The sequence below is a fragment of the Marmota monax genome, unplaced genomic scaffold (genome assembly GCF_021218885.2).
Source record: "Marmota monax isolate L192 unplaced genomic scaffold, Marmota_monax_Labrador192_F-V1.1 WCK01_AAM20220418_F8-fsc00017, whole genome shotgun sequence".
In the NCBI taxonomy this organism is placed as follows: Eukaryota; Metazoa; Chordata; class Mammalia; order Rodentia; family Sciuridae; genus Marmota; species Marmota monax.
In genome coordinates this window covers 6,676,200-6,699,409 of record NW_026695241.1, presented here as the reverse complement: position 1 = coordinate 6,699,409, position 23,210 = coordinate 6,676,200, and the positions used below count along the sequence as shown (strand labels likewise).

At 39.8% G+C, this 23,210-nt stretch overlaps 1 protein-coding gene across 4 annotated transcripts in view; it reads right to left on the bottom strand.

Moving 5' to 3' along the window:
- The window catches only part of Efcab11 (EF-hand calcium binding domain 11), a 157,789-nt gene that overhangs the window by 102,371 nt on the left and 32,208 nt on the right, over window positions 1-23,210 (bottom strand). Inside the window, exon 6 of one of the 4 annotated variants that reach the window (XM_046440683.2) lies at window positions 7,421-7,576. The exons of the other annotated variants lie outside the window; for them this stretch is intronic. Within the exon in view, the coding sequence (XP_046296639.1) occupies window positions 7,468-7,576 (109 nt within the window). The 3' untranslated portion in view covers window positions 7,421-7,467. The remainder of the gene's footprint in view (window positions 1-7,420; window positions 7,577-23,210) is intronic. 4 annotated transcript variants of the gene reach the window in all.

The window sequence follows — 23,210 nt, the reverse complement described above, 5'->3', positions numbered from 1 at the left end:
ACTGCAAGCCAGCCACTACAGTTTTCTTTTAGCTTCTCAATCCTGTCAAGTATTTATGTATGCCAAGCCTTTGCAACTGCTTTTCCTCTTTCTGGGTGGCTCTCCTAGATGGAAAGCAGTTCTTTGTCATTTAGGTCTTACTTCTATTATCACCCCTCAAGGACACCTTGTCCAACTCCCTGACCTAACATCCCCCCACCACCACACTCAGTCATTTGCTGCCACCTATTGCTTTACTTTCCCTGTGGTATTCTATCCCTAACAGAAACAGCCTGCTCAGTTATCTGCCTTCTACAAGGAAACCAGGAGTTCCCTGGGAGCAGGGACCTTGCTTGCTTTGTAGGTGGCTCTATCATCAGCACCACAAAGATGCCGGGCACACTGGTGTTGAACAGTCACTTCCTGAATTGTTGTAATTTGGATCCGAATGTCCTCCGCGTGTTGCAGGTTTGTTCTCAGCACAGCGGTACTCGGGTGGGCCTTCGGGAAGGTGACTGGATCATGAGGGCTCTAACCTCATCTTGGGATTAATCCATCAAATTATGAACCATTACTGGGAGCTGGTGGAAACTGTAGGAGGGGCAGCCTAGTTGGAGGAAGGGGTCAACAGGGGCATTATCTCATCCCTGTCCCTTTCTCTTCCACTTCTCCTCTTCTTCCCTCTGATCCCCTCGTCTGATTCCCAGTTGCCATGAGGTAAGCAGCTCTGCTTCACAACATGCTTCCTGCCATGAAGTTCTGTCTCACCAAAGGCCCAAAGTAATGAGAGCCAAGTGACCATGGACTGAAACCTCAGAAACTGTGGGCCAAAATAAACCTTTCCTCCTCTGAGTTACTTTCCTCAGGTATTTTGTCAGAGCAACAGAAAGCTGATTAACACAGTGGCCCAATTTAAAATTCCTTAATCTCAAGATTTCCAAAAATGTGACAAATGTATTGCCTACTTAATCATATTCAAAATTTTAGATATTGAGTTTACTTTAAAATGTGGGGAGCTATAAACAATAAAATACTGTGATTAGATACAATTATTAATACTTAGATATTAGAAATCTGATAGCACTAAGAACACCTCAAAGTGAAGGTTATTTATGTATTTTAATCTTAGTGATCTGGCCCAATAAAAACTAAAAATAGTCCTTTCACTATTTTTACTCTAGGCACTAGTTTAATTACAGTCTGTTACTAAAGCTATTACATTATTTTTCTATCCAAATTACCTTGTACTTTTCTAGCAGTGATACTAGCTATCTCAACATGTCACGGAGTATTCTTGTAGTATGAGACATAATGAGAAGCGAAACACAATGTGAATACATTACTGAATAAAATGCTTATAAAATGTGATTTCTTCTATCAGCCAGAAAAAGGAAATATTACATATTAGGTCAGTCATTAGGTGTAAAAAGCCCAGCAAACAATGCCACATTTGCGTTACACATGGATCTGGCTCTTGTACACATCTACTAGACTTTGAATAACTTGTGCTTTACTGAATACACGTTTAAAGTAGAAAGCTATCCCTTAAAAAATAAATTCAAGAATCATTCAAACACAGTTTTACTGGCACAGTTTCAGAATCTAACTACAATGAGGTATTTTTCTAAGTTAAATTTAAACCTCTTCATTTTTCAACTGTACCTGTTATAACTAATAGGTTTTAAAATAATGAACAGCCACAGACTATAAAAAACATTCCACTTTTATAAAACCAAAGATCATTCTGTCTGATATGAAGTTTCATTTTTAAAACTTCATGCATTTGAAAAAAATTATATGCTCCTGGAAGAAATGGTCATTTTCCATGAAAGAAAATGTTACTGGAATATAGCTTTTGCACATAAGTGAAATACACACTGTCAAGTAAAGGCTGTTTTGCTATTTGGCAAATACAGACTGTTTCCATATAATGGGTAGGAGAGAAAGGAAGGGGCAATTCTGGGTGTCTGCAAACTGAGAACACAAGAATGCAAGTTTTTTTTTTTTTTTTAACTTAGACTTGTGAAAATATCAGATATTTAAGAAACTCTAAGATACAAAACAGAACTATTTAAAATCATAGGACAAATGCATGGGAATAATCACAATGTATTATAGATCTTTAAGATGACTTCTATGTAAAATGCATTCAAACTCTAGTTAAAGAAGCATCTCCAACAACATTTACTATATGCACACAATGAGGTCAAATTCAAGGGCAGTGGGGCAAAAGGTTTGGCTTCATATAGGATCCTTTGTTGGGGGGCTTCCCCAAACCACCTTTAGGTTTGATAACTTGTTATTTTTTGCTACATCTTTTGTCAAACGCAAAAGGTCAGCTTAGATTCAGGGAGTGGAGAAATAAATCCTACACATTGATGGAAGGACAGTCAAGTCACTGTAAAGAGCAGAGGCATAGGGGTGGGAGGAGTTATTGTGGCCATCTTTGCAATCAACTGACTGCTGCAATCTGCAAATGCATGTGTTTCTTTTCTAGTGAGATGGGACTTGAATAACAAGGTTTGGGGGATTACTGGAGATCTCAACTCAATTAGCTCAGTATATTCGAGAGTTACTATAGTTACTATAAAAAAAATCCTATCCTCACACACGTACATGGGGACTTGCAGTTTCTAAGTGCAGAGCAACAGCCCAAATGGTAGGGGGACTGGTCCCCAGCTCTATCTACCTTTAAGGGAGAAGCACTGTATAGCAACATCAGGTGAGTGGCATGTACTTAGTGTAAAATGACAGGTGCAGAAAACTATTTAAAAGTATGTGACTTTGGGAACATTAACCTCTTTCAGCTCAGCTTTCTTATCTGAAAAACAGGAATTATAGTAATACTGTACAACTCATTAGGTTATCATGAGGATAAGTGAGATAATGACAATGCCTGGCACTCATTACAGCATTAAAAAATGACAGATAACTTTTGCCACTATCATTATCTAGTTTATCATTTGATGAATAGCCCAATAACTCTTTTTTGTCATATCAACTCATGACTACCTGATACACTTTTATCAAGTTTGGTTTCAGTTCAATACAACTGAGATATTTAAAACAGTCTATTGTAACGGCAGGCCTTGTAACTTTTCTACAGCATTTGGGCCTGGGTAATTTACAACCTGAAAAAGCCTCCAGTTTTATGACAACTTCATTATTGCAACTCATTAAAACTAGTATGTCAACTGACCCATCTGGGCTAGAATTGAACATTTGATGGCTATGTTTATTCCCTCCTGAGAAACATAGCCTAGAAGGTTTAAACATTTCTTTACATTGAAAAATTAAAAGAAGAGTATTATGCACGATTTAATAGGAATTTGCAACATGTTAAGAATCCCTTTGAGATGACAGGTTTATTTGTTGTTTGAGGTATAAGAAAACAAAATTAAAGAGTCTAAAATTACAGCAATAAAATTATTTTAGTCCACATAAAATAGCTATGTGGAAATGAGGAAAGGTAAGTCCCAAGTAAGCCTGAGAGTTTAACATTGTAATTATTAACAACACTGGCAACGAAATGTACCTAGTATGTAGTAATCATGTATGTAGTAGGTGCTTAATAACCTCTTGCTAAATAATGTTGAATGAATTTAATGAAACAAAATCATTTCTTTTCTTACTTCTTGCCATCATATCACTGCACAGCCACAAACTTGTTTTATGGAGTTTCACAATTGTGTTTCACAGATATTGTGTTTTTTACAAACTGAAAGTCCGTGGCAAGTTTATAGGTGCCATTTTTCCAACAGCATGTGCTCACTTCATGTCTTTGTGTCACATTTTGTTAATTTTCACAATATTTCAAACTTTTTATCATTACGTCTTTTACAGAGACCTGGAATCAGTGATATTTGGTGTTACTATTGTAATTGTTTGGGGGGCCACCAACTGCATCCATGTACAAGGTGAACTTAAGTGATCAATGCTGTGCATGTTCTGACTGCTCCACTGACCAGCGTTCCCCATCTCTCTCCCTCTCCTGGGACGGCCCTATTCCCTGAGACACAACAACATTGAAATTGGGCCAATTAATAACCCTATGATGGCATCTAAGTGTTCAAGTGAAAGGAAGAGTCACATCACTCATTTTAAATCAAAACCAGAAATGGTTAAGCTTAGGGAGGAAGATGTGTCGAGAGCCAGCACTCGCTGACAGCTAGGCCTTTGGCACCAATGGGACAGGTTGAGAATGTGAAGGGAAAGCTCTGGAAGGAAATTAAAGGTGCTATTCCAGCAAGCATGTGAGTGATCAGAAAGCAAAACAGCGTTCCTGCTGATATGGAGAAAGTTTTAGTGACCTGGACAGAAGATCAGAGTCATAGCATTCCTTTATGCCACAGTCTAATGCTGAGCAAAACTCCAACCACCTTCGATTTTAGGAAGAAGAGAGGAAGTGGCAGAAGAAAAATTCGAAGCTGGCAAAGGTTTAAGGAAAAGACACCATCTCAACATCAGGATGAAGCAGCAGGTGCTGAAGTAGAAACGGCAGCAAATTATGCAGAAGATCTGTTAAGACCACTGATGAAGGTGGCCACGCCAAGCAGCAGGCTTTTAATGCCACTGAAACAGCCTCCTCCTGGGAGAAGATGCCATCGAGAACCTTCATAGTGAGATAGAAGTCGAAGTCTCAAAGGACAGGCAAACTGTCTTGTGATGGGCTAATGTAGCTGGTGATGTTAAGTGGAAGCCAATGCTCAATTACCATTCTGAAAGTCCTTGGGCCCTTAAGAATTACATGCACTGTACTCTGCCTGTGCCTTGCAAATATCAACCCCAGCCCACTGTTGAGCCCTACTGCTCAGGAAAAGAAGCCTTTCCAAATATTACTGCTCACTGACAATGCACCTGGTCACCGACAAGCTCAGATGGAGATGTACAATGACGTTAATATTGCTTCATGTCTGCTAATACAACATCCATCTGTAGCCCATGGATCAAGAAGTAATTTTGATTTTCAAGTCCGATTACTTAAGAAATATACTTCATAAGCCAACCAGCTTCTACAGAGAGTATTTCTTCTGATGAATTTAGACAAAGTAAACTGAAAACGTTCTGGAACGAATTCCCCATTCTAGATGCCATTAAGAACATTCACAATTCCAAGGAGGAGGGCAAAATATCAGCATTATCAGCAGTTCTGAAGAAATTGATTCCAATCCTCATGGATAACTTTGAGGGGCTCAAGACTTCAGTGAAGGAAATAACAGCAGATGTGGTAGAAAGAGCCAAAGAACTAGGGTGAGAAGTGGAGCCCGAGACGTGAGTGGATTGCTACCACCAAACTTTCATGAAAGAGGAGCTGCAGCTTATGAAGGAAAAAAAAAGGTGACTTCTTGAGATGGAATCTACACCTGGCAAAGACGCTGCAAACACTGTTAAATTACAGCAAAGGATTTAGAATACAATGTAAACCTAGTTGATAAAGCAGCAAATTTTGAGAGATTGGCTCCAACTTTGCAAGAAGTTCTACTGTAGTGGTAAAATGCTACCAAACAAAAATCTTTCATGAGAGGAAGAGTCAATCCACACAGTAAATGTCATTGCTGTCTTATTTTAAGAAACTGCCACAGCCACCCAGCCTTCAGCAACCATCACCAGGATCAGGCAGCAGGTGTCCACACAGAGAAGGAAGTCCCTCTACCCGAAAAGCCACAGGACTTGTTGAAGGCTCAGGGGTTTGTTAGCATTTAAAAAATGCAATAAAACTTCAAATTAGAGTTATGTATGTTGTTTTAAAAGACATAATGCTATTGCCCATTTCATAGACTACACTATAGTATAAACATGATTTTTATATTAAAAAATCATATCACTTGTGTTATAATGAAATGATATTTGCTTTATCCCAGTGGTTTGCATGGAACCAGAGTTATCTCCAAGGGATGCCTGTACTACTACTTAGTATAACATGCTTTAAGTAGTAAATAAACAAAAAGAATAGAAACAGGGAATCAAGGTTTAGTGTTTTAAAGCCATGAAGACCTTTAGAAGAGGAAACTGAAGTTCAGGGAGGTTGACAGACTTATGTAAGTCACTTCCCCTGCATCACAGAATCCAAATTTCTAACACCTGACCAACAGCCCTATGCCATCCCACCACCCCATCATGGAGAAGAAAGAGTTATGGAGTGATCTGTATGTAGGCCTCACAAAAGGTTGAGATGAGCAAATGACTCTGAGAAACATGGTCTTTCATCATGTAAGCCATAAATGTTTCCTATTATAATGTTTGAACAGCTCGTGACAATCTAAGATACAAATTTTCTCTGCCATTAACACAATCACATTTTACAGTATTGCAGTAGAGGGTTTTGATATTTTATCAAAAGATTTTATGACCAAATTATCAAAAATCAGAATTTTATGAAAAGATGTACAATTCCACTGAAGTGTTCTTATACATCCACCACCTCAGGGCCATGAGAGTGTAATGGCCATAGATTATGTGGCTCTGTTTTTTACTATGAAAATCTATATGCTGTTGAGATTTTTATTCTATTGAAATTGAGCTGGAAAGGCCCTTAAATCTGCAGACTATAATAGATCTGATTGATAAAGAGACTCAGAGTCCTCTGTCAAGGGCATACTTGGAGGGGTGTAGGGTGGAGAGGTACAGAGGGAAAGGTCAAGACCCCTCTCATATGATGGGGGTACTTATTTGCATTTCCAATCTGGAATCAGACTGTTGGGTCAAAGACAAATTCTATCAGATAATGTAATCCTACCCAAGTTACTTAGGCCTTATGTACATGTTTTCTCATCTGTAAAATGGAAGTAATCACAGTAGCCACCTCAAGAGGGGTTGTTGTGAGGATCCAATGAGTTAATATCAGTACAGCATTTTGAATAGGGGTTGGCATACAGTAAGCACTCAACATGTGTTGGCTATTTTCAACCCTCCCTCTGTTTCACTCAGCTTTTTCACAGCTGTGACTGAAAGACCCGACCAGAACAACTGCAGCGGAGGAAAAGTTCATTTGGGGGCTCACAGTTTCAGACATCTCAATCCATAGACAGCAGGCTCCATTCTTTGGGGCTCAAGGTGAGGCAGAACATCATGGTAGAAGAGTGTGGCAGAGGGAAGCAGGTCACATGATGATCAGGAAGCAGAGAGAGAGTGACGCCATTCACCAGATACAAATATATACCGTGAGAGTGATGCCATTCACCAGATACAAATATATACCCCAAAGCCACGCCCTCAATGCCTCACCTACTCCAGCCATACCCCAACTTGCCTTCAGTTACCACTCAATTAATCCCATCAGTTGATTAATTCTCTGATAGGGTTACGGCTCCCTCAAATCACTTCTTCTTATGGCTCACCCAATCACTTCTTCTCTGAACCTTCTTGCATTGTCTCACAAGTCAGCTTTTTGGGGACATCTTACATCCAAGCCATACCACCCTCACATCATCTCCTCACTCACCATAACAGCCCTCCAGCTGGGCAGGATGTGATGTTACTCTCATCTCTCTACTGTTCATTGTGAGTAAGAGGAAGGGGTCTCTGAAGATTCATACTCATTTGGCTGTCATCAATTATTCCTGAAGTTGGAAATTTTCCTGTTCTCCTGCCACCTGATCTAGAATAAAGTCAAGACATCTTAGTAAAACAATAAACACTGAGTGCTTAATGTGGGCCAGGCCTAGTGTTTAAATGTGCATTTGCATATACAGTGCTCCCAACGATTCTGTGATGTAGGCTCTCAGTCTCTGCAGTTAACAGATGAAGAAAATGGGCATAGAGAGGTTAAATTACTTGTCCCAGATCTATGAGTTAGTACAACTCTTTTTATTTCAATCAGTCTTCTTGAATTAACTGTTCCATATGGGTATGGAGTAGGGATCAATAGTGAACTGTCTGGGAATCTCAACAGCTGGTGGGAAAAAGAGGGCTAAGGGAACTTCCTCAGGTGCAGGTCTGGCCTGGCTGCGTGGGAAGAGCCAACCACATGAACTGCATTGAATTTAGGAAATCACTGAGCACTGGCTAGATCCAGGCTGATGCCAAACTCCTAGGAGACCCAAGCTGGAGGGCAAAACAACGGACTCAGGGAAATGGGGACCCAGGGATGCTCCAGATGCACATTCACACTCGAGCAAGAACAAGCCCAGAGCTTGGGAGAAAGCAGATTCCTGGCCTTCAAGACAGAAAGCTAGAAAGGGAAAGCTAAAATGTGGGACAAGCCCTCATGCTAATCAGGAAAACGCCAGAAGCTGGACATGCGGAGCTGGACAAACACTGTGGATTTAAGAAAGGGCCGAGTTTGGGAAGGTGGTCCCTAGGATCAACACGGATAGAGGCCACTCTTGTCACATTTTAATCCATTCTCTACACTATGACAGGAGAGATCGTGTAGGTCTCAAGTCTGATCATGTCACTTCCCCACTTACAACATGTCAATGGCTTTCCAGTGTCCTCAGGATAAAGGTCAAACTTCTCGGTAAGTCTTCTGAGGCCTTCATGATCTGGCCCCTGCCTACTTCTCAAACTTTATTACTCTGCATTCACCTTCTGACCCCACCAACTCATCTACCCGACAAAAACCAGTGTACTGAAGGGCAGACTAGCTCTACTAAGCTCCCAGTTCTGCCCACTCCCCTGCCCATCTCTGCAGACTCACACTGTCCACACACACGCTCCCTCCACCTGGTGGTGGGTCCACGCTTCTGGTCTCTCACTGGCCTTCATTTCCTCTGAAGCCAGCCTTGGGCCCCTCTAGCCTTCATGAAGCATCCTTCCTGCCCACAGTATTTTGGAATCACCATTCAGGAATAATTATCTTGGATTCTAACCATCTATCTCCCCAACCAGACTGTAAGTTCCTAGAGGACAGGGCAGTGTCTGTCTTCTTTATTTTCACAGACTCCCACTGTCTGCAAGGCAAAAGATGCTAAGAAATGTTTGTTTCCCGAAAAAAGAAAGATATAAACCTGAGACTGAAGCACACAGGGCAAAGGTGCCTCCTAGAGTCACTCACTGCAGGACAAAGAAGACAAGGGCGCACACTGGACACCTTAAGTGAGGTCAAGACCACTCAGAAAACCTGGGTTCTCAGGAAGCTTTGAAAATGTCCACAGAGAGTCAAAGTTTCAGTCACTGATCTGTGTGTACACACACACACACACACACACACACAAGGGTACATACAGAATACCCATGTGAGAGCGTTGCAAGCTTCACTTGGAAGACAAAATTGGACTCATTTTTAACTCAGGGATGATCAGTCATGAAGCATCTGGTAAACCCCACTGAAGAGGAGGGAGAACAAAAGCATTCAGAAAATTAAACTACTTCTCTCTCTTCAAAATTGACATGAGCCTGGGACAGGGAGAAACAAAGAGCCAAACAAAGAAGACTGGAAAGCAGGAAAGTGTGGCCTGGGCAAAGGGCAAGCTGGAAAGGCTCTTCTGCTTTAATCATGCCAAGCTATACCTAGTCCCACGTGATGGCGCAGACGTGGGGGAGACGAATTAATCCAAGACTACTCATTTGTGATAGCTTAAGGCAAACAACTTTTAGCAATACTATGAAGCAAGCTGGCAAAATAAATAGAAACGAAGTCCAAGGAATTTAAACACGAAAATTTTGGGGAAAAAAGAACTTCACAAAGGAAAATAGACAAAATACAAGGCTAACCAAACAAAGGCTAAATCAAATAAATAGGAATTGCCGTGTGCCCTGGAGGACTGCCAAGGAGACTGAACTTCAACAAAGAACGCTCTGCCACCAGTTCGGGAAGCTTCAATTCTAGGAAGGATGAAGGGACGCCGCAGTCCCTGAGTGACAAGGGGAGGATGAGGAAGGAAAGGCAGCAGAGCAGATGCCAATGCGGGCTCCGCAGGCAAGCGCCAGAACCTTCCCCAAGACACGTTCCTGCAGACAACTCCCTCCCTCCCAAGGTGCTGCACACAGTGCTCCTTTAAGATCAAATCCAGGTCACACCTGAGAAGTCTGCATCATCCAGGACTGCCTGGAGCAGCCTTCTCTCCTGAGTTCCAGATATAGAGGCACAGTAAACATCTGCGCTACCATCCTAATACCTCCAGTGTTGAGAAGAAACAAGTGCACGTAGCTCAAGTCTGACAAACCACTGGCATCATGTTGTGAACTCAGAGCCTGTAATAGTCCCTGGGCTTTGGGGCCAGAGCTGAGTCTCACTCCCAGGTTGGAGCACAGTGTTCTTGGCCTTGAGGAGTCAGAGCAATAGTAACCACCACCACCATGACAAGAGTCTCCGTTGACGGAGCACTTAATTTGTGCCAAGCAAGAGCTAAGCCCCTTGTATGAATTATTTCCCCTACCAAAAATCCATTATCTTAATTCTATAACTACTCACACTACAGATGGGGGAAATAAGGCCAGTTGAGAGTTTTCAAAGATCTCACAGCTAATAAGTAATGGAGTACAGATTTAGACCCAGTTATTCCAGAACACACTCCTGAAAACAACAGAGTAGCCCACGGTCCAACAGAAGACAGCAGTAGATGGTCAACACCCATTTATTACTTGTTGCATGTTATACGAACCATGTGAGATAAGACTGGAGTGAGATTATTTCATTAAAAAGTAAGGAAGAACAGCTAGAATTCCCTTTACTTGCACTGTAATAAAGTCTTGAACTTTAACAGTCTTAAAGGAAAAAAAAAGGATCCCCACTGTCATATCTACCATGTCTATCCAGAAAATATTTAGGTTGTTCAAGCCATTAAAGAGACTAACAAAACAACACCAAAGGAGAGTTGACTATATATAGCTCAGGGACTTCTAGGTTTAGGGGGAGTAGTGAGGGTGACATCACCCAGAATGCAGGCTTATTTAGATTCAAACACCAGGGAACCTCAGAATCTCAAGTTCCTTATGGTTTCCTGGCTTCTTCCTCAAATGTCTATATTGCTTTCTTTATTGAAATTTCTGTACATTAAGATGAGCTTTTCTTTTTTCCATGACCTATTTTTCCAATGGGACTGAGAGGGGAAATTACAAATGCATATTTAAAGCCACAAGAATATTTAAATTCTCCCTATTTTTGTCATACATTTTTAGTAGTTTCTATGTGCGATGAAAGATAAAAACTTGTGTGCATGATTAATTGTAATGATGAAAGAATGCTAGGCAGTTGCTTAAGAAACGAGAACAACAAAGGAATAAACTACTGCAGGCATCACCAGGACTGGAATGACACTGCTCTGTGTACTCCATTTCCATGGCAACCAGCAATGGGAAGATGAATGTTTCATAGTCACTCCGCTCTGCAGTACACGTCTATAAATCAAACTTGCATAAAGAGCACACGATTTCTGCTATGGGCTGTACTCAGGGCTGGTTTATTTTCCTGTTACTGAATAATTATAGAAAAGAATCACAAAACAATGAGGTCATTTTTAGTGGGGAAAAAACTCAGAAATTACTGATACACCTGTGGCATATGATGCCATTCATCTGGCAAGAAACAAGAAGCGGGAAGGCAGACAGCAAGCCAAAACCCAGCCTGCCTCTGGTGTGAAGCGCACACCCCAGGCCTGGTGTCCCCTGCCTCCCTTATCTCTGCTCTGACACAATACAGGAGCTACTTAGCTGCCTCAGGAACAAGTCCTGATTCTGATACTTGGGCAGAAACACACTCCATATTTAGTATGAGAGGTTACTGGAGGGGAACAAGTGTACCCTTGTTTTTATTTACATTGAAAACGGCTCATCATGTAGAGGACAGTATGGGAAAATAATGTAGTAGCATGGAAGTGGAAGTCAGGGGACCCGAGTTTGGTCCAGATCTATGGATCTTGGCTAAAGCCATAAAAGTTTGCTCAGCCTCCATTTTCTTAGCTATAAGACAAGACGGTGTATGTGATTCTACAAGTCTCCCACCATCCAATTCCAAGATGCTACAGTCTCTAACTCTCAAAGACCTGATCCATCCATCAGATCCAACTAAAGATGATAGCTGTGCTATTCCTAAAAACAAAATATATATACACAGATATGCATATGTATGTGCATATGGAAGGTATGGCAAAGGTGTGTATGTATGGGGTACACCCATTTATATACACATGTGCATGTGGACACACACATACATGCCTGACAGGTATATTTTAAAATTCTTTACCACTAAAACTCCTGGTTAGTATGTTTAGATATTTCACCATTTCACAGAAGCCTTCTTAAAACTTATTTCAACCTTCCAAACACAAAAGATAATGTAGAAAGTTTAATATAAAGCTATCAGTTTGATTTTTTTTCAATTTTATAGATAATCCAATAATTTTTATAACATAAAGAATATTTAAATTTCAGTAATATGGGCTGCCTACTGGGAAGCACCTGCTTCTTGAAGTTCTGAGTCCTCAGAGACATTCCCAGGCTCTTCTGGAGTTCAACTTGGTATGCCTGAGGCCCAGCAATAGCAATTCTCAATACAAGTTTATAGAAAAAAAAATTGATGGACGAACAAACTCGTATGACACCATTGCCATACCTTCCAGCAACCTTGTATTCCATTCTCCAACCTTAAATGTTTAAGCAGCTCCTGACCAACATATAAACATTCTTAGGATAAACTGGCAAATTTCGGGAAACAAGATATAACTATATGATTATCTCTTTTGTGAATCTTTATAAAATCTTTGTAGAATTTTAACCAGAAATAGATTTCTATTAGTGGACCATGAGACATCATCTGAACCAAGGAGGCCCCCTGCCCCAAAGCCTACATCCTAAGTCCTCGTGGTGTGCTAGGGACTGAAAAAGAACCCAGTCAGCTTCAACCTAGGGAAGCACAGGGTAAACAACACCCCAGAAGCACCTTACACTTACTCTGGGGAAAGTTGTTATCATGACCGTTTTACAAGTTGGGAAAACTGAGATATAAAGAATCTAAGTACCTAAGGGACAGTTATGAATATGTAGGGAAAGTCAAAACCTGGCCTCTCTGACCCCAAAGCCTATGCCCCTGACTACATCTCAGAGTGCCGTCATGCACAGACTATTGCTCCATTTGGATTCTTCAGGGCTAAAATAAGGAGGGGGCCACAAAGGGTTAAATGAAAACCTAATCCTACAAAAGCAATGATTCTGCTGTCACAGAATACACTTACAGTTTAAAAAAAAATTGTAAAGTAATAACAAGTCAAAGTTTTTGAAATCTGAATTTGGCACATAAATAGTAACCAGAAATAGAACTCTACTGCTCTAGCGAACATTATGGTCCACATCTCCCTTCCCTAACAAGCAAGTCTAATCCAGGATGGAGTCAGATGTTACAAAACCACAGAACTTCCCCTGGGAATACTAACATACTTCTATAGGAACATACCATCAATGTACTCTGTTGGCTCTCTGAGGAATTTGGGTTGATTCCTAACTTTAGGAAATGCACTAATTTGTACATATGCTTTTGATTTTAATTTTTCAAAAACTAATAAAAAACATTTATTAAGAAAGACTCCAGGTTCACCTCTTCTCTTTTCAATTAGCTTCGTATCAGAGTTTTTAGCACCACCAACTGGATAAAGAGATCTACTACAAAAATGTGCTTGGCACTCAAATCTGTTTTGTTCACTGAGAGAGGATCATACATTTATCTCACATTTAATTTATGGTAAAGTAATTTATTTCAGTCACTAAATAAAATTAGAAATGCCTTTCTTTGTCAGTCAAATTAATAATAATTCACGCTGCCTTTTTCACATGAGGAGGTATATTTTGGTTAGTAAAAATCATTAGCAAAAATTATATCTATCCACTAGAGCTAATTTGATTTATTCTATCTTAAAACTCATAGTCAAAAAGCAAAGACTGAGAACTACAATTAAAATTAGAAGTTACTACAATAAATGGTATGGAGGACTATGCTTTGTACACCAGTTTTATCAGACCCTGGTTTGACTGGAAATAAAAATGACTGAGGAGATAATTTCACATTTAAAAAAAAAAAAGGTTGAACTTTTTCCTCCAAGATACCTGTCTCAAAGGTGAATACTGTCATCTCATCTGTCATGTGAACGTACACTGCCATTTCTCTTTCCTTCCTGTTTAAGTGAACTCCACCTAGCAATGGGTACCAGTAAGGGAGAACACAGTTGAGCCCTTAGGGTACAAAAGTGATCTCCACTCAATGAATCAATCTGTGAAAGTAAGTAACCTTGAAGAACTAAATCCAATTTTCCCCAGAACCAATTTGTGGATACACACTGTCTATGAAAAGTACATCTAGCCACTTGTTCTCATGACAAATTTGTAACCTGTAGAATGAATGGCACCACTATGGCCAATCTGGTCACTGCAGACCTCTCTACTAGACAATGTTCAAGAAAGAAATGAAAAGATTCCATCCCAACAATCAAATTTGACTCTGATGACAGGGTTCAGTTAAAAGCTTCCTGACAGAGTTTAAAACTACTGTAGTAATTTTGTGATAATAGCAGATTAAACCTCTAATAAATGTATAGTCAATTTCATAATTTTTAAAAGCCTCCGAGTCTGAATATGCAATTGAAAGTCTAGTAGAGACAACAATTTGTAATAGGCACAGATAATTAAGATGGGTAGAAAATCGGTAGTCCTTAACACATGATTTGGACATACAAACTTTGATCAAGTTAACTTCTTCTTCTTACTTATTTGCCTCATTCATTCATTCATGTATTCATCAATGACTCCAACAAAACACAGTTAAATTCCTGTAAGGAATAAATTAGAGTGAGATTTCCACTGTCCCTTCTTCTCTTTGAATGAGAGTCCCCATATACCATCTCCAATACAAAGGTTTCTATCTGAAGACACGAGTGGATTATGAGGAACATTAATAGTAAGACTGGGTTAAGGAAAGCATTTTGTAACTTTTATTTATTTTTGTTTCTAAATATATCCTTTAATAGGATTCTTGAATGATACTTAATACTAAATTTGTTAAGACTATTTTTGAACATGACTAAGAAACTGAAAAACTGTACATATTCAAATTATACAACATGGTGTTTTAATAGAAATATACCTTGTGTAACAATTTCTACTACTGAGTTAATTAACATATTCATCAATTGACAGAATTCATTTGTGTTTGTTTTAGCAAATTTCAAGCATATAATGCAGTGTTATTGGCTATAGTTACCTTGCTATACATTAGATCTCTAGAATTCATTCATCTTATAACAAAAGTTTGTCCTTATGACCAATACCTTTCTCCCCCCACTTCCCTGCCACTGGCAACCACTCTGTTTCTCTGAGTTTTGACTGTTGTAGATTTTACAAGTAACTAATATCATACAGTATTTGTCTTTCTTTGTCTGGCTTGCTTCCCTTAGTATAATGTCCTCCAAGATCCTCCAAATGACAGGACTTCCTTCTTTTTCAAAGTTGAATGATATCCCATCATACTGCATGTGCGCGCTCGTGCGCACGCACACACACACACACACACACACACAATCATTTCTTATCCATTTATTCATTGATGGACACTTGGGTTGCTTCCATGTCTTGGTGACTGTGAATGATGCTGCATTGAACATGGGAGTGCAGACACTTTAACTGCAAGCTCAGTCTGTTCCCCATTATTATTAGGCAGTGTGTTCCTACATCACAAGACAAAACACTGGACCATTGACAGGGATCTGCAACATGATTATTATCAAATAAAATTTTTGGATAATTTGTCAGTCTCCTGTTGACGATAATTCTCCTATGACTGTTTTTCTTTGACCAAAAGATAAAATAACTGAGAATTAACTCCAGTTTGGCTTGAATTTAGCAAGAGGCTTCAGGAAGGTGGAGAGCAGAGTTCAGAGCACTGACCGACTGTAGAATGGGTGAAGAGCGTTTGGGGGAAGAGTTAGGCTGCTGCAGAAGGAAGGCCAGTGGTCGTAAGGAAGCTTCAGGCCTCAGACTGGCAGAGAGCAGGTCCAAGTACCAGAGCCCACGCACCAGCTTAGTCCCTGCCCTCGGGGTCGGAAAAGGGTGAAGGCCTTGGCAAAGAACGGGAGGCTAAGGAGGGGAAAGTGGTATCAGCGTTCCTGGGGCTTAACAGCTAAGAGGAACCAGTGAAACCAGTTCTGATACTGACAGGGTCTGAGTTCCACAGGTGAGAGGAGGGTCAAAGTGAGTGGCAAGCAGGAGAGAAGAGGGAAAAGCAAAGGTTATTAGTATTAGCACCTGTCCTGGGTCTCCAGGGTTGGCTTAGGAACTGGGTGAACCAGAGTCACCAGTAGGTTCAAGGGGTGGGAGGGCAGAAGCAGGGGAAAGAGCAGGAACTCAGGAATCACAGTAAGCCGAGAGGGTTGAGTGACCACTCTGCCTGATTTTTCTCTAGCAGCAGCTTATACGCAAGGAAGGCAGAGGAGCAAAGAGCGTGGGGGGGCGGGGCAAGGTGAAACTGATAAACCAGTGCTGAACTCAGCAACGGATTAAAAGGCCTCGAAGTAGGCGAAAGTATAATCTAACTTAGAACAAAAAATACAAATTTAGTTTAGCATCCTCATTCCAGTTAAAAATATAATAAAACTCCACTCATCAATTTTAAATATTTTTTGCTTCCACAATTTGTCTGGCAAATATTTTGGCACTGTGATATATTCTCTAGGCAAGAAGCATGCCGCGTGCATTCCTGTCCACGCAGCCTGCCCCACAACGCCTGCTACAGCTCCAGGGGCTAAAATGCTGCATCAGCAGCCTCTTGTATATTTTCATAAACAGTTCCTTTTGTTTATGTTGCAGGTAATCAAATGAAATCTCAAGGATAACACTCCAAACCAAAGCCATTCACATGAACAGAGAAAACCTACAGAATTATGCAACCGGTTTATCAGGGTGAATACGTGTGGCTTCCTCGTGTTTATGGCAGGCATGGTAGGGATACGAACATAGGGTTCCTACCCTCAGAACATGTGTATTGTTAAAAGAAGTGAGAAGGGAATAGAGCAGTGATTGGAAGCACAGGGCAAAAAGCCAGCCTACCTGATCTGAATCTTGGTTGCATTCCTAACCCGCTGGTGGCCTGGAGCAAATCCTTTGACTGCTCCAACTTTTTTTCCTCATTTGTGAAATGGGAACAGACAGCCTAACACACAGGCTCCTGTGAGGGTCTATGCTGCATGGCATCTGGTACAGAGTGAAACCTCAGGAAATGGTGGTTACTGCTCATGTCATGGTTATACCATTGACTATGTTAGTGTGGCAAGCACTACGGCAGTCCTAAGAAAGAGGGAAGATATTGTGAGATGGAACAATAAGGAAGGGCTTCACAGAAGTGTTCAATTAAGGAATGGATACCCATTAGATGGGATGGAGCGAGGGAGGAGGAAGAGAGAAAGCAGTGAACCTGGCACAAACAAAAATGTGGAAGAGAAATGAGAGGATGGGTATAGGGCAAGCACACCAAATGGTGGGGTCAAATGTGTGACCTGGGCATGCCAGCAACTTTTGAAAAAGGCTCACCAGTTTCTGTCTACAGCACCTTGTATTTCAGGCAAAGAAATGTAGATGTTCTATGGCAGGCAATGAGCAGCTATTGAAGTCTGGAAGTAACATTAAAATGTAATGATAATTTACCCTCATTATCCTAAATTTAACTAGAAGGGTAGACTAGTGATTTTCAAACTTTAATGTGCATCTGAATCACCCAGAGATCATATAAAAGTAAACACATCTGATTCAGGACCTTTGGAGTGGGGCTGAGATTAGGCATTGACAAGCTCCCTGACGCTGATGCTGCTGGTCTTTGGAGGACTCTGTGTGACAAGGGTGAACCTCTCCGCGGGAGCCTGAGGGAGGAGAGTGGCTGAGTAGGAGGTGGGTAGACAGGATGTCTAGCCTTAAGGCAGCACATCTGTTTGATGACACAGATGTCACAGATGAAAAGGGAGTACTGGAAAATGTTGGGTCCTTATTTTAGGCTCTATATAAGGAGGACAATAACGTTAACGTAGTTCTTAATTCTGAGCCTATTTTCCCAGGCCATTTTTAAATGATGTTATTTTAAATATCTCATAAAATATAAAGATCTTTTAGCAAATACAAATTTCTCTTATTTTATAAATATAGCATACAATATTATTAAGTTTTCCACCCAGAAGTTTGCTATCTACTACAAAGGAAAAAAACACAAGAAATTGATTCCTTTTTCTATAAAGGAAAATGGCATGAATACATTCATGATGTGAGGCTATTAATAACTTCAAGGATGACTGAAAGGGTTAGCAACATTTGGTCATAGAGAGAAACCATGGCAGCAGTTTCTTACGTGACAGTTGAATTAAAAGAAAAATAGCCCTCGTGCTATTACAGCAAGAACAGCATATTCAACCACATATGTAGATGAGGAATTGGATATGGTGGCCATAACACTTGTTATAGTGACATCTCAAAAACTAAACCCAGGGTTGGATGGCTGTCAAACCCAGTAATTTCCTCCTGAGAACAGTCTTTGTCACACTGACAGACCACATCTGTATTCATGCTATGGTGGCTTCTGAATAATATCTGTGGTATACAGAGAAAATAAAGGAGTCTGCCATGCCACCTCCATGATAAATAACCCGCCAGTGAATTTCAGAGCTGGAAGACGCCTGCCAGATCACATAACACAGCACCCTCACTTCCGGGATGAGAAGACTGTATCCAGAGAGGCTCAGTGACTTGTGGAAAACCGGTCAGTGGCAGAGCTGGGACTAGTGCTTGAGTCTCCTGCTTCCCAGCTGGGGACTCAACTGGACTCCGTGACCCTTCCGTGGCACCAGCGTGCCGTTGGGGGAGTGGAGCAAACGAAAACAAAACCAACCATAGTACAACGCCTGTTCGCTACATAAGCCATTCATTTACATGAAACGTAGACAAATGTAGTACAAAACCACCAGGAGCTGCAGGGGCTGCGAGGTGAACCCTCCACTGCTCCTGATCACGCATGCAGGAGACGGTATATGAATACAAACAGATATGTAATTGCATCAACAAAGATATTCATGACAGCTTAGGAGTTTAACGCAAAAGGTAGAGACAATTTTCTTTTTGAAGGATGGAAGGGTAGGGTATAGGATAGGGACAGCTTTCAAGATAAGAAATATCTTAAATTGCTGGGCCTTGAAAGATAAGTAGAATTTGCATTGGGGTAGGTCTAACCTAAGAGGAGACTACAAAATCTGGATATCCTAAATGTGGGAGGGGTTAAATATTCCTTCATATCAAGTAACGGATCCTTGATGAAATGAAGTAAATTAGCTTAACAGCAGAAATCAAAATAACACATTCTATTCGAAAATCTATGTAGTGAAGTGATCACTCTTCTCTACTTGCTTCTTGATCCAGTCCCGTGTCACCAGGTCTAAAGTTCATGCTGGTAAAAGGACTATCCTCAATTGCAAAGGAATAATTTTTGTCCATGGTACAAAATCACTTAAGAACCCTCTGAAAAACTGGCACTTCCTGGAAATAACTAGCACATAATTATTTATATAGCTGGACTTTATTTTTAAATTTTTTTAATGACACCTAATAATTGTACATGCTTATGGAGTATAGTGTGGTATTTCAACATATGTATAAGTACAATGTGTAATGACCAGATCAAGTAATTGGCATATCCATCGCCTCAAACATTTATAATTAAAAAAAAATTTTTTTAGTTGTAGATGGACATAATACCTTTGTTTTATTTATTTATGTGGTGCTAACCAGGGAACCCAGTGCCCCATGCACGCAAGGCAAGTGCTCTACCACTGAGCCACAAGCCCCACCCAAACAATTATAATTTTATAGCTGATTTTTTAAAGAACAGCTTTATTCACTATATTACATGTGAAAGTCCCTAAGGGTCCCACAAAGAGAAAATTATGAGGTCATCTTGAAAAGCTTATACACATTCATAATCCCCATGGGTAAACATAAGAGAATAATCGGAAAGGAGACTCTCTGGCCATAAAATGCTGAACCAAAAGAATTTAAATAAAAATTAAAGCATTACTTTGTACAGAAGACACAAAATTTTATGAAGTGAAAACTAGAAGTGGTAGTGCATGCCGGTAATCCCAGCCACTCGGGAGACCAAAGTAGGAGAATATCAAGTTCAAAGCCAGCCTCAGCAACTTAGTGAAACCCTGTCTCAAAATAAAAAACAAAAAGGGCTGGGGTTGTGGCTCAGTGGCTAAGTTCCTCTAGGTTAAATCCCTAGTACCTAATAATAAATCATAGTAATAAAAACTAGAAGCTCAGGAAGTCTATTTTTCTAGCCATGACACTCCCAAAGTGGATACAGCTGATGACTGCTACATGTGCTATGAAGAATGAGATAAAATATCAAATCTTGTTTTAAATTTTTTTTTAGTTGTCAATGTACCTTTATTTTATTTATATGTGGGGCTGAGAATTGAACCCAGTGCCTCACACATGCTGGCAAACGCTCTACCACTGAGCTACAACCCCAGCCCCCATCTCAAATCTTTTATATTTTCCTATATACAGAAGCATGAAGACCCTTACAGATCAATAATGACATTCATCAAATTAGGTATTCACTATAACAGCTGTGATCTTACTGAGGCCCCATGGCCACACTCAGACTCATTCTGATACACAAAATAACTGGGAAACTTTCTCTTATTAAACATATGCAACAAATTGGTTGCTTACAGAAAGGAATTATGGGAAGCTAAAGAACACAGTGAGGAATGACATTTCAAAAGAGATGTAAATGATTTAGAAAAATAAGTGCTATCCCTTCCTTTAGGCCTGCTGGTTCTGTAAGACTTACATTCAGTGTACAAGAATGCCTATTAGTTCATTTTACCCAGCTCATAACAATCCTTTCCAATAGACTGGCCATAATCTAAATTTTGATAGTATTTATTGCTACAAATTACTTTAGTCAGTTACTTGATACAACTTTTCTGCCAAGAGTATCCGTCACTCCTTTTTACAATTGCATTCTTAAGCCCTTAACCCTCACTAAACTCTGACATTGATTATTTATTACTCAGCAAGTCATCATGCTTCTATTTTCAACTAATATTTAATACTCCAAAAAGGAGAGTTAGATGTTCTTTTATATACTTCGACCTTCCAACATGTAACATGAAGAGGGGAATTCTTACACCAAAAATATCAGGGTATAACTTTAAATGTCCCACATGTGATTGGAGAACACTTTGATGCCTCTGTATTTTCACTGTACATTAGTCTGTGGCAATCTGCCTGTGCACTCAGAATCCTGGCTGCTGGGTCAGGCCATGGGGCCTTCTGCACATCCACATTTCATTTCATGCCTGGGAAGCAGAAGAAGCTTCGCAGTGCTTTTTGCCAACTGACAGGTGGTGGGAATATACAAATATCTGTGCTTACAATAGATGGAGAAAGCCTCTAGGCAAGCAGAAGTCAATATACCCATGCAGAGAAAAACACAGGCCAGACATACACAGGGTGCTGATGGCAAAGTCAAAAAAGAACATTAAGCCAGCTCCCTGATGACAGCTGAGGCTAAACCATAAACTAAAATTTCCCCCAAATAATGCCAAGCGAGGCCGTCAGAGATTAATTCATGAAAATCACATACAGAAAAAGACAATAGATAAGGAAGCCACATGTGGACATTCCTGGTTGCATTTTAAAGTACTCTTTCCTAGTTATAAGAAATAAATTAAGCCATGAAGAAAACCGTGAGAATTTTACTATCACTGGGCATTTAGAATAAGTGACAATGGACCAACAATTACTTATTTATTATAATGCATAAAGCAACATGCCAAGGACAGTGGAGATAAACCCATAAATTCAGAGGACTTGTAGCATTTTATGGAGACAGTCACAAATACTGCATTTGTGTTTATCAAGTAACTGACTAAAGTAATTTGTAGCAATAAATACTGTCAAAATTTAGAAAAAAGAGACAAGGCTGTTCAAAGTAGAAAGGGAAAAAAGGGTTTTATGGAGTAGGACCTTAAAAGAAAGTCCCAATTTGTATAGTTAGGGATTAGGGAGTCTCTGCCAGGCAAGAGAAATGAATGAAATATAAATGCACGTCGCACAATCAAAGGAGTAAGGATTATGCCAAGGGAAAATGGGAATTTGGGACTAAAGAAAGACAAGTCTGAAAAGGAACCAGATGTTGGAACAGGGACAAGGTGTTGCACAGCCAAGATGAAAAGTTCTAACTTAGCTATTAGAATCGATGAAGAGTCTTTGAACAATTTAAAAAAAAAAGCACACAAAGTTTTCAACAAGTTCTATTGGTGTTAAAGAGGAAAGATGTTTCTTGTTTTAATCTGGGTGCTAGAAACAGCCTATTGATAGGACTTCCATAGCACCAACAGTGCATTCAGCTCTTACATCTCTGTACTTTTGCCATTTTTAATGAGTAGAAGAAAAAAAGACCTTCAAGAAAAGAATTCATTAAAAACTCCAGGATAATAATGAAATACAATCATTGGTACTATTTCAGCTATTTTACCCACATGTGTTTATCACGACTACCAGCTATATGAGGAAAGCAAAGCAAAAAGTTTCAAACACTGAAAGGAGTCTCAAATTTTGAAATCCAAATGTTAAATTTTACGATATCTTTAGAGATGAAGTTTACCAATTTTTGGTTTTGATTTTTCCTTTGATTCAAGAAAGTAATTTGGCCCTCACAACCTTTCCTTAAGTAGAAAAATTTGCTCTCATTCATTTGTATGGGCAGTTATAATTAGCATGCCCTAAGAAATGACCCACTAAAAATAAAATCTTAGAGATCATTTTTATGAAGCAAATGCCTCTATAAAATAATAGCTGGAAATAGATATAGAAAGGCTTGGAAGAGACACCATAAAATAACACGATACAGCAAATTAACAAAAGCACATGAAACATTAGCAAATACTGCCCAAAAAGAAAATCGAAGAAAAAATTAAACCGAAACAGGGGCGGGGGCGCCACATTGGGCACAGCACAAAGGATAACAGGCATTGCAGAATCAGAGTAGAAGACATGGTGAGCAAAGCAAGCAATTAAAAATAGAGATTAAAAATTAAAAGGACTTCCAACATAAGCATAAATCAGCATTCCAAAGAAAAAGAAGGTGACTCAAAAAAGTCAGCTCTGATACATTATATAATTTTATTTAAGTACAAAGGTCCAAATAACTATCTTTGAATATGAAAGACAACAGGGAATACATGTCTTAGAACCCTAAGAAAGGATTAACTTCAGCTAAGCAATAGCAATGGCACGAGGTGTGGAAGTAGCTTTGAATT